General features: G+C 55.7%; 4 protein-coding genes across 4 annotated transcripts; 3 read left to right on the forward strand and 1 right to left on the reverse strand.

Moving 5' to 3' along the window:
- Positions 1-247: 247 nt before the first annotated feature.
- On the forward strand, positions 248-807 carry LTHEOB_2508 (Coactivator bridging factor 1; the record flags this gene model as incomplete). Its single annotated transcript, XM_035511328.1, has 2 exons — positions 248-406; positions 493-807. The coding sequence occupies 2 exons, from the start codon at positions 248-250 to the stop codon at positions 805-807; spliced, it is 474 nt and encodes a 157-aa protein (XP_035364217.1).
- Positions 808-5,851: 5,044 nt separating this feature from the next.
- LTHEOB_2509 (Membrane anchor Opy2) lies at positions 5,852-7,303 on the forward strand (the record flags this gene model as incomplete). The annotated part of the gene is made up of 2 exons (XM_035511329.1): positions 5,852-5,867; positions 5,916-7,303. 2 exons carry the CDS (start codon positions 5,852-5,854, stop codon positions 7,301-7,303), a joined length of 1,404 nt encoding a protein of 467 aa, XP_035364218.1.
- Positions 7,304-8,895: 1,592 nt separating this feature from the next.
- LTHEOB_2510 (uncharacterized protein) lies at positions 8,896-9,525 on the forward strand (the record flags this gene model as incomplete). Its single annotated transcript, XM_035511331.1, has 1 exon — positions 8,896-9,525. The coding sequence occupies one exon, from the start codon at positions 8,896-8,898 to the stop codon at positions 9,523-9,525; it is 630 nt and encodes a 209-aa protein (XP_035364219.1).
- Positions 9,526-11,320: 1,795 nt separating this feature from the next.
- Positions 11,321-16,477, reverse strand: LTHEOB_2511 (uncharacterized protein; the record flags this gene model as incomplete). Its single annotated transcript, XM_035511332.1, has 2 exons — positions 11,321-11,373; positions 11,428-16,477. 2 exons carry the CDS (start codon positions 16,475-16,477, stop codon positions 11,321-11,323), a joined length of 5,103 nt encoding a protein of 1,700 aa, XP_035364220.1.
- Between the last annotated feature and the right edge of the window lie 251 nt (positions 16,478-16,728).

Raw genomic sequence — 16,728 nt, forward strand, 5'->3', positions numbered from 1 at the left:
AGCGCAGGCCGAGAGCTGGAAACCCATGGAAACACGGCTGCAAGCGGTTAGCGGGCTGACTAAGTCGGGCGGCGACTCACCACCCCCCACAAGACGTCAAGCGCGCCCGCCGGCGTGCGTTCATTCACACCCTCATAAAAGCCGCTTTTCCTGCTTAACTCCACTTCTCATCACCCGAACAACATCCTACCGCCCAAGGCCTCTGCCGCGCTCTTACAACTCACATATCTCCATCAACGCTCCAACAATGTCTGACGACTGGGATAACGTCACCAAGATTGGCAGCCGCGTCCGCGGCGGCGCCTCTGCCCCTCGCGAGACCGTCGTGCGTGGCAAGAGCGCTCTCAACGCTGCCCAGAGGTCAGGCAACGTCACCGCCGAGAAGAAGTACGGCACCGCCAACACCGTAAGTAATCCGGATCCTGCCACCTTGCGCATCAGCTGCGCGCGCGCACAGCCCTGGTGTAACGCATGCTAACTCGACAATTGCAGCGCTCCGCCGTTGAGGGCCAGCACTTGACTAAGGTCGACCGCTCCGACGACATTGTGAAGCCCAAGACCGTCGGTACCCAGGTTGGCGATGCCATCAAGAAGGCGCGCTCCGAGGCGAAGAACGACAAGGGCGGCACCATGACTCAGAAGGACCTGGCCACCAAGTGCAACTCGACGCCCACCATCATCGCCGCGTTCGAGAGCGGCAAAGCTGCACCCGACCAGAAGCTGCTCGGCACCATGGAGCGCGTGCTCAATGTCATTCTTCGGGGTGACAAGATCGGCGAGCCCAAGTTTCCCAACAAGAAGAAATAAGCGCGTGCCACCCCATGGTACTCTTTTCTTGAAGGAGCACTCTCCTGTCTGTGCCGGACGGATGTGCGAGGAGGCTGGTGAGGCTGGAGGATACCCTGCTGCTCTGCAGCTGCAGCTGAGCGGCCTGTATGGTCGTTCACGCACCCGAGAGCGTGCCGATCGGCGCCGATGGACAGGGCCGAGTGCAGACTTGCTGGTTTATTAGCGGGCGTTTTTACAGCGGACAACGACTGGATGACGGCTTAACAACGGTTTGAAAAGGTCCCCTTGCTTTTCTTTTCCTAGTTGGGTTATCAGCGGTATTGCTGCTTGCATGGTCATTGTTTGCTTGGCTTGCTTTTCTCTTCAGAATGAAGGAAAAACAAAACCCCCCAAAATAGATGAATTAGACCACTGGGTTAGACGACTGCTGTTTCCAACATGCCTAGCAGTACGGAGTCATCTCGCTTACCCCTCTCAAACGCTCGGATTGCTTTGATTGACTGCCCAGATCTGCAAGCTCTCGTAGTCTCGATTAATGTCGTACATCGTCGTATTCTAACATCCGCGATCTTTGCCACCCAATTGCGCCAAGGGTTCTAGCCCTCGACTACCCGAAAGGGGGCTATGCCTTGTCTGGGAGCGGCTGAGCATTCTCGAGCATCAGCACAAGTTCCTCCAATCACCTCTCAGAACCACAACTGATCAAAGGGAAACGGTACGGAGGGGAAAATTGGTTGGGTAAATTGCTCTTTTTTCTCGTCCGGGCTAGAGAATTCCCATTCCCCAACCGACCAGGTCTCAGAGTTACTGAGCATGCATGCATCTCCTGGTCCCTTCATAAAACCTTGGGTCGGGTCCAGGTAACTACTACCCACATTAACCGTGCCTAATGCACATATTTGCGTTTTGGTCCCGGTCGGCGGTGAGCGGAATGTCTGGTGGGGAAGGCGGGTAGGGCTGACATGGATCTACAGGACGGGAGCTCTCGATGTCAGTCGGGATGACGTGGTGGGAGTGGAAGCAACGTGTGGGCGTGTGAATGCGTGCGGACGGTGAGCGCTTAGAATACGTGCTGAGTCATCAACAACGTCCTGAATGAGTTTGTATGCAAACTGCTCAGCGGGAGTGAATCGGCAAAACGGGTTTTCTTGTTGCTTTGACTGGGCCGGTAGAGGCGGCCAATGAAGGTCAAGACGCCAAATAGAGAGATCAGTATCCGAGAGTTTAGCTGTGGAAGAAGTCTTTGGTTGCGTCCAAGACATTGTTGCGATACAGCCAAAATGCTTGTATTAGACTAAGCAGATTATTGTTACTTGTGGCAAATAGCCAAATGTGTAGGTAGCTGTTGAGGAAGATTGTATTGAGAGATTGATAGAAAAGAGTGTCATTACTAGGTAATTAGAAATACTACTGCATTGGTTGTGTGTGACTTCGAATATTGTAAGAAATTGCCACATATAAACTCATAATTAAGTGGATTCGAGAAATTAGTACTCATACCTTCACGCATTCGAATTAGAGCGTGGTTTCCCGAACAAAGTAGAAATTAGATTTATAAGAAAGGCGATCTTTCATCTACTTAATCACCACGTGATCAAAAGACGTGAATACTTCTACGATGTATGTCTTCAGAAGTCTCCATCACGGTTCTCTCCCGTACTACAGAAGCTACCATAGTAAAACCTACCGAAAAAGGACGACAGACGCCTGCATCTGCTACTATTCCATCCAAGAATTTTAGAAATTCATGGCCACATGCTCGGAAGCACCTGCGTCACCTCATAGCTCATGGGTCAAAAGCTGTCACATGCATGACTGGCCTATTACCCGTTCCCGCTGCCGTGTCAGGCTCATCGAGACCCAAGTTTCTGAACTGCGTCATGAGCATTTGCTGCAGCTTGCGCGGCCTGTGTCGGACATCCTACTTCGAAAGAGAACGTCTTTATAGACGAGGATTGATGGTAGAGCCCTTTTTTTTTTTTTTTTGGAAAAAAAGTTTAAAAAAACTTGCCGATGTCAGGCCTTCTCTCTGCATCAATCACAGACCTGGACAAGTCATACGCCGACGTAAGACCCACGTTCTCGAAGGCGGGAAGGTAACATCTTGGAAATCCGAAGCGACAAGCGCGGTGAACCCTTCCCCTGGTTAGAGAGTATCCTGAATGTGGATCGGAGTTGCAACGTCGTAGAAGAAGCGCGGAGGGGAGAAAAAATCATAAGACGCGGCCCACGCTCGCTTATGCTTAAGCGCCAGCTTTGACGGAAAGCGAGCGATTAAGGCTGAGTTGCAGCCGAATATAGTATTAGTATGCGGTTCATGCGCTCAGTGTTGCGTTTCTTGCAAGATCGACACCTCCTGCCTTGTCTCATCGACGGCGCCGAGCGAGAAAGCACGGCCTTTGCGAGCATGATGGAAGGGGGCTAACTAACGCGCTGACCACTTTGCGGCTGCTCTCATCAAGTCAGTTCATAAGCTGTGGCTTCAGCAATCGCGATGCGTGCACGTGTTAGGATGAAGGAGAATGTGGGCTGGAAGTATAGGGTAGTACCAAGGCTGCATCGCTACGACTTTTCTGCAGGGAGACGCTGTTTCGCTTTGACATATGTGAGGCTTGGTGTTCGTTGCGAGCGTCTCCATTTTCCACTTTTGGTCGGCTCCGGATTCCAAATGTAGTCTTTCAAATACGCTTGGCGGAGAGATTACCGCGTTTATTGGCTCGCAACACAGCTTCCGAGAGATGAGATGAAAAATGATATCGGCCGAACGCATGTAGCCGGCTGCGCGGAGCCCGTACGCGGTAGCAGGAACTCGGGCATTACTTATTTGCTCTGGAACTGAGCCGTCAAGCAGGCGATGATCCAACAAATTCGGCAAAGTCTTTGTCATTCTCCAGAAATTGTGCTGCTCCGGCACGCGCCGGCGATGGCGTCTTCTGTTCCTTGTGCACACAGCCCATTTCCCACCTCAAAGGAAAGGAGCTCACCGAGAGGCGCAGCTTGAGTATCTCAAGCGATGTGGGCAGTGATACGCGTAACCCTTGGATAACAAAGGTATGCCATGGCTGACGTATACTTGATAAGGCTGAAAGGGTTAAGGGAGGAGGGCATTTAACTTTAGAACATCGACCTCGGAACTTGCCGGGTCAAAAGCTGACTTTTCCTGATGAGCCTTTGGGGTGTGAAACTCGAAGAAAGTTCGACTGCGGTGGAGAAAATCAAACACTTGGCTCCTCAAGGCGTGAATTGATCAAAATTCACGACGCTGTTGGTTGAAATATTTGGCTTTCCAGGGCACCATCCTTGGGGCATGTCTCAACGTTCGGCCGTTCAGGTCCAAGAAGAAAAAGACAATGGAGAGTTGTGTGCTGTGATGAAAGTTTCTTTGTCTTAGACACGGCCGAGTCTAGACCTCGACTCGATGGAGTTTCGCGCGATTGATGATCCACATTGCATGGGTGGCCTCTCGCAGGGAGGTATCGATGTGCAGGGAAATCATCATCGTGGCGAACGCTAGCCAATCCCTTATGCCCGAGGCATCAGATCGACAGCACAAGCTTCGCGCCGATGGGGCATGCAAGTGTCATTCGGCCGCATATGCATTGATGAATGAGGAAGGGATGTGGTTGGAGGTAGAACGGCATGCTTGCGAGTGGTGCCTCGGCATATCATGTAGGTTTCCCCCGCATGGTGATTGTCCCCTTGCGATCCTCAGCCTATCGAATCGGCAATCTTCGCCCTTGTTTGCGTATTGGAAGAGGCGAGACCGCGTGCCTGCATTGCAAGATAGACATTGGACCCTGAAGAACGGAACATTCTTCTGGAGATCCAGCCCGAACGGGGAAAATGCGGTTGGTGGCATTGCCAATGATCTACACCTTGGTACAACAGAGGCGAGGCCAATGGCAGCGGAGATGTGGAGAGCGATGTGCGTGCCTGAGGCAATGGCAGCCCGGAAACGGAGCGGAATATTGGCTCATTAAAGGCCAGGGCATCCTTTCGGTTAATCCGCCGGTAAATGGCGAACACATCAGGAGAAGGCAAGGGACGGCGCGGCACCGTCAGCACCAGCTCGAGGCCGGGTCGACGCGGCGAAACATGTTTGCGGCCCAGCGGGCGAGAGTGCTGATGAGGGTCGCGGGCGCGCGCGCGCGAGGGTGTTGAGCGTGGAAGAGGCCTGTCGCACTGAAACGGCCGGCCTGTGGGGAGTGGGCTCGCTGCAGAGGTGTCCTTGCAATCTCACGGCGCACGCACAAGGCGCGGGCTGTGGCGAAGCCGGTCAGCGTGTGTGGAGGTGGAGAGCTCCGTCCGGCTCTGCGATTCATCATTAATCTCAGCGTGCAGGGTCAGGCCACCGACGCGCCAGGAACAAGACGGCGGCTCGCCGTTGGGCGGTGCCTGCGCGGCGTCGTCACCAGGCACCGCAGCGCGCGGCCAGTCGCGGGCAGCAGGCGGGCGCCAGCAAAAATAGCTGGCGGCTAGCCCCGATCGGGGGCCTTGTGCGCCGCGGCGTCGAGGAGGTGATTGATTAGGCTGAAAGGAAGAAGCTTGCATGCAGCGCGCGGGCTGCCGTCGGCGCATGCGGCTCGGTTGAAACAGCGCAGCGTGTTTGTCGCTGGACAGGGCGCCAAGGCGGGTTGATGAAAGGCGTGCGCCGATCCGGAGGGCGTGCGCGTGGGTCGAGACTGCGCGTCCACCCGGCACATCGAGCGCTGAGTCGGGCGTGCCTGGCTCCCGCCCCGTCTGCTGCTCTCTTCTCCACCCCAAGCGCTCCCCATCCATAACCAACCTCACCGCTGGCCTTGTGGTACCCTGTCACTCGTTACTCCTCCTTCATTCCCTTCTTTGCTCGACGCGCCCTGAATAAAGCCCCGGAATCCCTCCTGCCTCTGCTGATCGCTGCCGCGCGTCGGGTGCTATCAGCAAACCTCCGTCTCCCCTTCTCACGCCCGCCGTTCGCTGGTCGACGCACACCATAGATATTCTCTCCCGCTGGCTGCCGCCTTGAGCGCAGCCCCGTCGTCGCTGCCCATTCCTCGTTCCGTCTCTCGCTTTCGCCGCAACCATGGCCACCAACCAAGGTTTGTCTGCCGCTCCTGCCGCCGCCGTCTTTGCTGACAACCGCCCAGCCATCGAGCACACGCTGCGCACCATCTTCCGTCGCTGCGTCCAATGTCCCGATGAGACGCCGTCGTGTCCCACGTGCAATGACGGCGAATACTGCTCGCAGCTCCTGTCGTCATGCACCCAGTGCGCCTCGGCAGTGTGCGTCAAGATGGACGGCTCACCAGGCACCGAGAAGAAGTCGGGCGGCACCAATGTTGGCGCCATCGCTGGAGGTGTCGTCGGCGGCGTTGCCGTGCTCCTCATCATCACCTTCTTGGTCTGGAAGTTCTACTACAAGGGCAAGAGAAGGCAATACGACGAGTCCGATCACTGGTCCCACATGGACGTCGAGCAGGAGAAGGGCCAGAATGACTTCACTATGAGACGAGACGCACGGGCATCCACGCACACCGTCGCTTCCATGGCCTCCACCGTCCTGACCCGAGCGTCGAACATCATTCAAATCGCCTACATTCCAGGTGTCACGAACCGCTCTGGTGCTCCGTCCCCAGGCACTCTTGTTCCCCCGGTGCCTCCGATTCCAAGCGCCCACTCTGGTGCCACGAGCCCTTACTCGGAGCAGCACTTCTTTGTCCCCGGTGATCTGCGCGACTCGACCTACTCTGGATTGTCCGCCGGCCGTTCAAGCATCTCGCCCAGTTTGGCCCGCAGCAGTGTCGCCACCACCATCTACCGCAACAACGCCATCGTCTCGCCTCTTCCCGCGCAAACCATCGTTCGTGGTAAGGCCGCCGTCGTCAGCGTCAAGTCAAACAGCTCCGGCACCCCGTCTGAAACCCCGGGATCTGAGACGCCCCCTGTTCCCTCAATCAATTATGAGCAAGCCGAGGGCAGAAGTCCGAAGGGTGGATTCAAGATTCAGATGCCTCACTCGTCGGACAAGGCCGGTCCCAGCCCGCAAGGTTCAGTAAAGAGCGTCCAGATTGGCAAGCCGAAGGCCCTCACCATCACCAAGGGAAAGAAGTCAAAGACATCATTGGCAAACGAGGTTAGCCTGGCCGCCGCGAGTGGATCTTCGTCGGAAGAATCGTCAACGAGAGAGAAATCCCCGACGCCCGACAGGATACCGATCAAGATGCGGCCATTGACGGAGGTTTCGATCACGGACTCAGCAGCGTCAGGACCCGAGTTCAAGAGCCACATGGATGACGATTCGTCAGACGACGAGGACGACAGCAGGAGCAGGGCTGGGGCCCGCGATAGCAATGTCACAGACATCCAGGACACGCCCGGGGTGACGCAAAGCCCATTTTCGGACAGCAACAGGACAGACAACCTGGAGACGGTCATCGAAGAAGCGACCAAGCGGGCAAGCAAGGACGTGACGGGCGGTCTTGGAAACGCGCGAGCACGGAGCCCGTTCGGGGATGAAAACGCAGTGAAAGAATGAAGGGCATGACTTGGACCTTGTTGATGGCATCATTTCCACCGGGAGCGCCGGCAAATCAGGAGCATTCATCTATCTGCTACACTTCTCGGCGCCGGGCAGCCACCAGGCGCGGCGCCTTCCGTTTTCGCTTCTGGAAAATCTCAAGAGGCTGGCTCGCTCACACGGGTTCCTGAGGCTGAAAATGGCTTTTTTTCACGTTTCAGAATGATGGAGATTTGGACGAGCTATTTGAAACCCGCGGGCCTGGGAGCGATTTCTTTCGGAGCACGCAGCGCACTTGAGGTGCTTACTTATTATTCCCCATTTGGCCATGGATGGCCGCGCGACTACAGCAAGCAGTTTCTTACGATTTATTGTTCAGCTTTGGGAGGGCCTAGCGACATGGATTTACCGCACTACTACCCCACAGTAACTTATGTCTTTTTTTGGGCGCAAGGGCCCAGGGCGAAAAGATTGGCTGTTTGATTTTGATTGGAAAGCCTCGTTTGCTTTTTGTAGTTAGGGTGGACGGAAAGCGGCCTAGGCGGTCGCACCGTTGGGAGCACCAGGCGCCAGAGACAGCGTGCCGTCGTGGCCCAGCGGCTGAATGATATCCTTCCTCACACACGAATTCGCAAACGGTGACTCGAGGTTCATGCGTGGCAAGCGGCGGGGGCCTATCCGGGCAAGTGGTGCGGCGTGCAGGGAGTCGATCAGCGGGGACAAGGACGACGGCGTCGCTGCGTCAAACCGTTCGAGGCATCGCGTGTGTGAGGAGCTCCTCGCACGCCGGCGCAAGCTCTTTCTTAAGAAGACGGGCGGTTGATGTCATCGACTCGTCCGCAGCGCTGGCGACGCGGCTCAGCCCTGCCGAACTGCCGTACCGGCCGACCGACCCGCCGCATGCGGCTCCACCTCACGTCGCGCTTGGGCAGCGCGGTGGTATTTGATGCGCCCTCGTTTTCGCATCTTTTTTCGAGAAAACGCTGCGCGGCTGGCGGTGTCAGTCGCCAGCGCTGCGCCTCGCGTGATGGAACGCTCCGCCCCCACGCGCAACAGCCGCCTTCGCCATGAATCCTTCGGCACTGCGCCATCCCCATCCTCCTCACTGCTTGCTCGATTCGGCCGCTTGCCGCGGCTGCGTGACGGCGTCATGGCCCGTCGCTGACTGTTGCCTCAGGGCCCCGTGGGCAGCGCAGCGCAGCGCAGCAGCCGGTGGGTCAAGTCATCAGCCCGGTACGTAGGCAGCTCTTTGTGTGCCAGACTAGCGCTTATTAGACCGGGTTTCTGCGAGCGCACGTCCGTCGAACGGTGAGCACTCAGCCCAACTCAGCCGCGTTGGTTCAATCTCCTCTGCCCGATGATCATCTTGATTGATTTTTTTGCGGACCATGGCGTGTCGGCAAGTATTGGTTATAAGATGGGCTGTGCCGTTCGGCTTTCCGTTCTGTTTCCTTAACTCTCCAATCGAAAGTCGCATCCTTTGTACTCCCACTCCAACAGAGACAGTCATCAGGAACATTCGAGTCAATTCACATAATCAACACTATTTATAATCTGTTGCCATTTGCTGCTTGCTTCTCGGTCCTCCGCACTCCCACAACACCATAACCATGGGCTCCGCAACTATCGCAATGGATGGCATCCCCTCCATCGACGAGGTCCTCGAGCAACACCAAACCACCACCACCGACACCACCAAGACCCCCGCATCCCCGACCTACCAAACCGTCGAAACCATCCACGTCCCCGCTCTGCCGCCTGCCACCGCCGCGCCGCCGCTGCCGCCGCGCGCCTGGGCCAAGCACAGCCGCTACTACTCTTCGTCTTCTGCCTTGACTAACCCTACCTCCAACTCGTCTTCCGCTTCCTCGACCTCACTAGCCTACACCAACCAGCCCTCGGCCATGGCCAACCCGGTCGACGACGAGACGGTGCCGCGGACGCGCAGCCGCCCGCGCTCGCGCTCCCTCTTCTCCTTCCGCTCGCGCTCGTCGTCGACGTCGAGCGGCAGCCGCACGAGCCTGGACTACGGCGACGACGACTTCGACGAGGACGCCATGGTCGCCGCGGCCCGGAAGGGCAGCAGCCTGAAGAAGCGCATGGCCGGCGCCGGGAGGAGCAGGAGCAGGACTAATAGCGTGCACGCCGCCGCTGTGCTGCCTGCTGTGCTGGTGCTGAGCGCGGAGTGCTTCACGCCCGGGCGTGAGGTGGGCGCTGGCGCTGCTGAGCAGGGAAAGTGAAATGCATGATCTTCCTTGATCTTCTTCCTTTCTTTCTCTCTTTTTTTTCTTAACCCCTCATGCTCCTCGCCTCTCGGGTTTCGAGTGATATGAGGGGAAAAGGCTTTTATCGGTCCGGCATCGGAGTTCAACCGTGAGGGAAGGGATGTACAAATGGCAGGGTTGCATATTGCTATTTCGGCGCAGGACGGAGTTCTGGCACATTTACGACGAAGACACGAAGAAACAAACTCAGGGATACAATATGGTCGGGTCGGGGGCTGAGGCGTCAATAGGCTGATCTTTCTTTTTTTATTCTGTTTGCTCTATTCGAGCCGTATAGCTCAGCTACCGCTACCATGAGCCCCGTGCTTCTCTGCGGAGTACGACGACGGCATCATGCAAGGCTTTTCTTCCCCTTCAGTTACATATACCCAGGTACTGTCGATACCCGAATCATTATCAAAATTATGAACTGCAAGTATATCCCATCCGCTTGAATCATGGCACCATGTTTTTCTGTCCTTGTGAACCCCAACTCCTTTTTTTTCGATTCATTAGACTTGTTAATGCGGAGGGACCGGCGTGAGAAGAAGCCGATCAAATCCCGGTCGCTCACGTCCTTTGCACCCATGAACCATCCAAAGAATGTAATTTTACGGCCGACAATAACGCCGCACCCCCCTTCTCTTCCATCAGTTGCCAGCATCATCGTCTCCTCCGTTGACACGGTCGTGTGTGGGATGAAACGGCCCGTTCAAAAGAGCTGGTCTAATGATCCTTCCAGCAAGAAAACACCCATGGTCGAAATGAAACGGCCATCACCTTTGCACCCCTCCCCCACGCCTGTGATCGTCGCGTGTGGAACGCCGGGGCATCTCACCATACAATAGGTAGTAGCATAGCGAAAGCAGGCCTTCCTTGTCCGTTTGCCCATGAGTTTTGCTAGCGCTGTGATTGCAACTCTCAGGGTTGCCATCCACACTTCAACATATACACACGAGCACGTAGACAACTCTGAAACCCACAAAGCAATCAATATTCCTCTAGGATACATTACATCCTCCTCAAAAGCCTCTGTCCGGCAAAGGCTACGTCTGGATCGTCGCTAGAAGCAATACTCCTATCTCAACCAATACTGCGAAACCGCCCTAAATTGCTTCTCCATTTGAAACTTTTTCACAAGAAGAAGGGAGCCTGCTCGAGAAAGGAAAAGAAGAATCGAAAGCTCAACTGAAATCCGTCCGAAACAAGTGCGAAAAAACCAAAAAAAAAAAAACTCAGAAGAACAAACACAAAGGAAAATTAAATCTGAAAGGGGGAGAGAATCTGGAAAACAATGGAACCATTGTGGTTCTCCTCGCTTGTTGTCACTCGCTTGCTTGACTGTGCTTTGATCCGATCGTATTTCTTTGCCATTCCCATCTCCCAGCCGTGTCATTGTCATAGTCGTAACGTCATCAAAGCAGCTCATTGGGGTATCATTTGAGCTCAAAGCTGTACTGAATCGCAATTCTGTTAATCCAAGCCAATATTTCTTTTTTTTCTTTTGATTTTTGTGCGATTGTGATTCGCAAGATTGAATGTATGAAGGGGAAGTGTGTTTTAGGAGTATGGTGTTCGCTTAGACTCGAAAGCCTCGAACATTGCTTGACGGGTCGATGGACCTCAGGGTCTAGGGGCTTGAGAGAGACCGGAGGCATATGTAGAATGGAACTCCTCCAGAGCACGAATACCTCGTAGCGGTAGTGAAGGGTGCTCTGGAAGACCGAAAAGGGATGCCGACAGCAAAGGGGATCGAGCAAGCTTTCAACACTTAGAAAGTATCTCGGTCGAAGCTGTCGAGGCTATCGCGGTATGATTCGAGGGCTTCTCTGGAGGTTAGTCGATGACAAAGATTTATGTGAAGGAGTCTCTACTTACAAGGGCTCCGGTCACCCACAGGCTTCCTTCTAACTACGGTATCCGAATGCTCCATGGGGCGTGGGCTTTTGGATCCCATAGGCCTTGGGCCGGTGATCTTCCGCCCCGGGCTCCGCACCTGCATCGTGCTTGAAGGGTTTGGGGAGGGCGTCAGGCTGTGCCTGTCCGTCTCCAAGCTGTACCGAACTTCCTCAATGGGTGGAAGAGGAGACAGAAGCTGGCCTGAGCTCAATGGGCTGCTGTACATCTGTTTGGCGCCAAATGGCAGGCTGCGTTGCTGCTGAGGTGGCTGCTGAACTTGTGGCACGAGAGGGCCATCGTCCCTTTGCCGGCCGTTTACCTGCTCTGAGGCAGAGTGGTTTGAGTAGCCACCATCGGAGAGAGGGGACATGTGCCCGTTGTTCCCGCCAAAGCGGTTTCTGTTCAGAGCAAGGCTCGGGGCCGAGCCCCATTGATCAAAGTCGGGAGAATGCGGGTCATCAAAGTTGATGGCTTGCGATTCCAGATGCGTCTGGTGGCGATGGGTCGGCCCAGGGCGTGGCTGGGGGTGTTCCAGGTTCAGGGAGTTCCTGTGGGCTTGGTACTTTGGTCCATCCAGATCATCATCATCCGGAATGAGAGGAGAAGGCGACCGAACCTGGTCGAATGAATGTCCACGCTGGTAGCCGTTGAGAGAAGTGCTCGACCGGATTCGATCGTCATCTTGAAGCTCGTAGTCGCCATAGTCATTGATGTTGAGGTTAGACCCCGAACGAGACGCCTGCGAGTACGGCCTCCCCTTCTTGCCGTTACGCACACTCTCTTTCTCGGTAGAAGCAGTCGTTTTGGACCAACGCGAGATTTTCGGAATGCCGAAAAGAGATGAGCTGTTAGACTTGTGCTTCGCCTTAGCCTTGGAGTTGGCTTCCTGGCTAGGTGGTGATTCATCGAATCCGCGTTGTCCTGGTGGAGTTATCTCCTGCGGCATGGAGTTGGTGCGTCTTACTTCCTCCGTTGGCGTCAATAAGCGCTCGTTGTTCTCGAATTGGTGGTTCAAGATGTGCGCCTCGTGCTCGTCCAATTCCTCGTCCCCTTCCAACACCGTGCTGATACGATTCTCGGATCCACGGCGTCCGTCATATCCTGAATGGCGGCCCACTTGACGAGAGGAGGGGTTCGAAAAGGTCCCGGATTGGTTGGGCGTAGATGCGGTATTAGCTCGACCTTCCGGTTCATATCCCGGATCGCCAGCAGCACGCAAGTTCTCGTAGGACGTCATACTCTGGCCCTGGCTGCTCGGCATCATCAATGGCCGCGGCCCGAAGTTCTGGGTATCCCTGAGCCCTTCGACCTCATCGAGGAGTTGCATAAGCATGTCTTCAATCCTTGACAGCTCATTCGTGTTCTTCATGCTAAGGCCCTTGAGAGCTCTCCTGAAAACGTTCTTGCGCTTCGTCGGAAGATCGTCAACTTCCTCAGAAGACCGCCCGCGCAAGCGAGTCGTGCTGGGTGGCTGCGGCCGTGGTCCCTGAAGAAGCCTTTGAACGACCACTTCAGCATCCCGATCGGAGTTGCCCATGATCATCTTGTCCTGCTCGGCGATGAATTTTTTCATTTCCTCAAAAGAATTCCGCATGTCGGCAGCACTGCGAACGAGCGTGACCAGGATTTCCGTGTCACGCGCGTTTCTTTGGGCGTCCCGAACGGTGAGGTGGTCCATGAGAGCCACTATGTCCTTCGACTGGATTCGATCAATTCCCTTGCCAGTGGCGCTGTCATACAGAGGCGAAGACATGCCGTGCGAATTTCCGCTGAAATTGCGTGCATGCATGGGATTACCGCCCACCGCAAATGGGTCGTCTTCACCCAGGTCACCCGACATATCTGGCAGGCCACTGTCTTCGAAAAACCTGGAGTTGTCCATTTGAGGCTCAGGAGTGTAGCCAGGTTGCGCAGCCGAGATGTAACCCTCGTCCTTCCAATTTCCTGGGCTATTGGGGCCCATGTGTTGCTGAGGGAAGCTCTCCTCATGTTGGGGGTAAGGCTCCCCATAGTCCTCGTAATCGTCTTCCACCATCGGTTGGAAATGACGATCTTGTGACACCGGGCTTCCGTGGTCATCTTGGAGAATGTGCGCAGCAGCTGCAGCAGCACCTCCAACAGCCAAGGCCTCTCCAGCGCGCAATCCATTTGAAGACATGGGAGGGGTGGGCTCGTAGGGCCAACGGTCGGGGGTGCGTGCAGGTCCCTGTATTTCGGAAGGATTCGTGGTGACCTCAGATTCGTTGTCCAATCCGTGTCCGATTTCCGGCATGGGCTCGCCAAAAGGCATCGCATTATGCGTCATTTGGATTGGTTCCTCGGATCGGTACGAATCCACCTCACTCTGAGGGGGGGAATCTTCTACTCCATACTGATCGATCCTCTTTGCTTGGTCCCGGAGAGCAGCCCATCGATCCCCGCTGTTTTCAGGCTGGCCAGTGACAGTAACCTCGCCAGACGATTGATGCGGCTCCTCCATATGCATATGAATGAATTCAAGCTGGTTCGACCCAAGCTGAGAGTCTCTATGGGATGAGCGTACGCTGGTGCTAACGGTGGAGGGATCGACCAAGGAAGCCACAGCGGACTCAACTGCAGCTGGTGTGGCGACGAAGTCTGCTCTGCCGCCAACATCGTGAACGTCCGAATCTGCACCCATTCCATCACGGTAGTTGCGATCCAGGCTGTCGTCTGTGTAATTGGTCAATCGATGGTAGTTGAGATGATCGGAGCTGCGTAGACTGTCATCGGTGTAGCCGGTCAAGCGCTTAATGTCCATTTCAGCCCGAAGAGCGTCGTTTTGTTCACTTTCATGATCGAAGAACCTCTCAGCATCTTCCTGCCTTCGTGGAGTCGCAGTGCCATCGTTGTATGAGAGCTCCGAATCGTGGACGATGTCAATTTCCGAGACGTCAGACCTCCTGCCAGACGCGACACCATCGGACTTTCTCCGTGACCGCGCGGCGTTAGTACTGGGAGAGTTGGCAGCAGAATTTAATGAGAGCTCTGAAAGCTTCTTGGATGCTTCACGGCCAGCAGATGATATCGAAGCAGCGCTCCGAGCTGAGCGAGGGCCTTGAGGCGTGAGATTTTCCTTCCGATCTTCGTAGCTAAGCTCGCTTTGACGGAACTCATGGGTGGGGGTCCTCGAGCTGCTGCGCACTGATGCAGCAGCAACACCGCCCACTCCTGCTGCTGCAAGCGCTGCAGCAGCCTTTGCTCTGGTTGACATTTCCCTATCACTCTTCGAACTGAGTCCTCCAAGAGAGCTGCTGCTGTTGGGTCCGCGACGCAGAGCTGCAGGAGTCCTGGTGGGTGTAGATGGTGCAGGAGACATGACCGGACGGGGAGTTCCTCGTGATACCTCACGAATAGGAGTTGCACCTCTTGAAGAGGCAGGCCGTTCAGTTTCGGCAGAGAGAATCGAATCGCGCGTCAGTTCAGAGCCAGGCATCTCACTCTGCATAGGCAGAGGTGGCACTAGCTCACTGGGGCTGTCCTCAACGTAGCTCTCAGAAATGCTCGCGGATCGGCTCCTACTCTTGCTGCGTTTCTTCCTCCGTTCTTTCGTGTCTAGACTGGCCTCGGAATCATGGTGCTTCAGAGCCGCTGCGGTGAGGCCAGCACCGACAGCGCCAGCAATGGCAGCATCCTTCATGCGCTTGTCCTTGCTCTTTTTCTTGTGCAGCCGCTCGTCTTCCCGAACCGTGGACTCAGATCCGAACCTGTCGTAGCTCATTTCCGAGCCAGAGTCTCGGCTTGGTCTCCTTGACCTCTTACTCCGTACCGAGTCGCCGGAGAGTACAATACCCGGATCTTTCTCGTCACGATTGAGAACGACCTTGACATTCGGTGCGCTTGACGATTTGGAGACGGTTCTCTTCAATTCTCCACGAGAGCCGCTCGAATACAAGGACTCCCGATCGAAACGATCGCGCTTATCGCGGCCCTGCGTTTCCTTGAGGGCATTGATCTCGGGGAGGATGAGTCGTTTGATAGCATCCTCGACGGTCGCAAGCAATTTAGGGTTATTGATAGAAGAAGTGGTGGACATGCCTGAGCGAATAGACTGCGTGTCGCCAGATCTACGGCTGACTTCAGAGGCGAGCAAGCTCGATTCGGTGCCGCTGATCAGAGCTTCTTCGCGACGCGAGCGAGAGGGCTTGCGCCGGGAGGATGGCTTCCCTTCTTCTAGTACCTCCCGACTGGAACTCTTCTCGCGGCGATGCTTCAGCTTGCCGGACTCGGCTTGTTCCTTGGTGAGCTTTCCAATAATCTTTTGAGTCATGGCACGCTCTCTGCTCAAGCTGCGGCTCCTGCGTCGGGATGGTGCCTTGAGCTTGCCGCTGTCCTCTGACATGGTCTTCTCCTCGCGATCCAAGCTCCGGCTCCTTCGGCGACTAAGCGTTGGAGGAACAATTGCAGGCGGACCATCAACCATGCTATCCGGAGGCATTGATGAGATATCAGAACCGGCGGGGACGAAGCGGCCCTGAGAAAGCTCGGATCGGGAGAGGTCGCTCCCGTTGTGGAGCACCTCCACTTCTACGGGGGGCATGCCGCTCAGGTTTGACTCTGAAGAAAGTGACACTTCACTCGCTTCTCCAAGCTTGGGCTCTCCGCTCTTTGTCGAAGGCAGCGAGATCCTGCGCGTGTACGAAGGTTTCCGATCTCTGTCCGTCTGGGTGATTTCGACGTGGTCGTGGCCACTCCTGGACCGTCCGTGCTTGGATGAAGGTGTGACTCTTACTCTGACACTGGGGCGGGAACGGACTTTGTCGCCAGCTTTTCCCGCCTCGAAGTACTCGATGAGGAGAGAGGTCTGGGACTGCTGTCGACCGTGGCCGAGCTTGTCCTTGGTCTTGGTGGCGATGGTGACGGGGCTGCCGTCGTCAGGTATGGAATAGTGTGAGCGGTCGGTCCGGCGGGACACGTCGGTGGCAAGGTCGTCAGCGCGAAAGCTACTATCGTCGGCGAATGAAGTTTCGGTGGGCGCCGGAAGGGGCGGACGCTGGGTATCCACACCCATTTCGAAGTGAGTGTCCTACAGCGGTTGGGTCCGCACTAGAACATTGGGTGCGGCGAGCTGGGCGGCGGAGGTGAAGAGAGGCGATTGGAGAGGGGACAGGACTTCGCAGTAGACGAAACAAGAGGGAGAGGGGGCCAATAGGCCGAGGGTAGCCTGAGGCAGAAGGATGCCACGGATCGGCGTTCGAATGGGTGAGCGAGGTACGGACAGGTTGGCAGGTGTTGCTTCACGGTCGCTCGAAGCTGAGATTT

The sequence above is a fragment of the Lasiodiplodia theobromae genome (genome assembly GCF_012971845.1).
Source record: "Lasiodiplodia theobromae strain AM2As chromosome Unknown scaffold_6, whole genome shotgun sequence".
In the NCBI taxonomy this organism is placed as follows: Eukaryota; Fungi; Ascomycota; class Dothideomycetes; order Botryosphaeriales; family Botryosphaeriaceae; genus Lasiodiplodia; species Lasiodiplodia theobromae.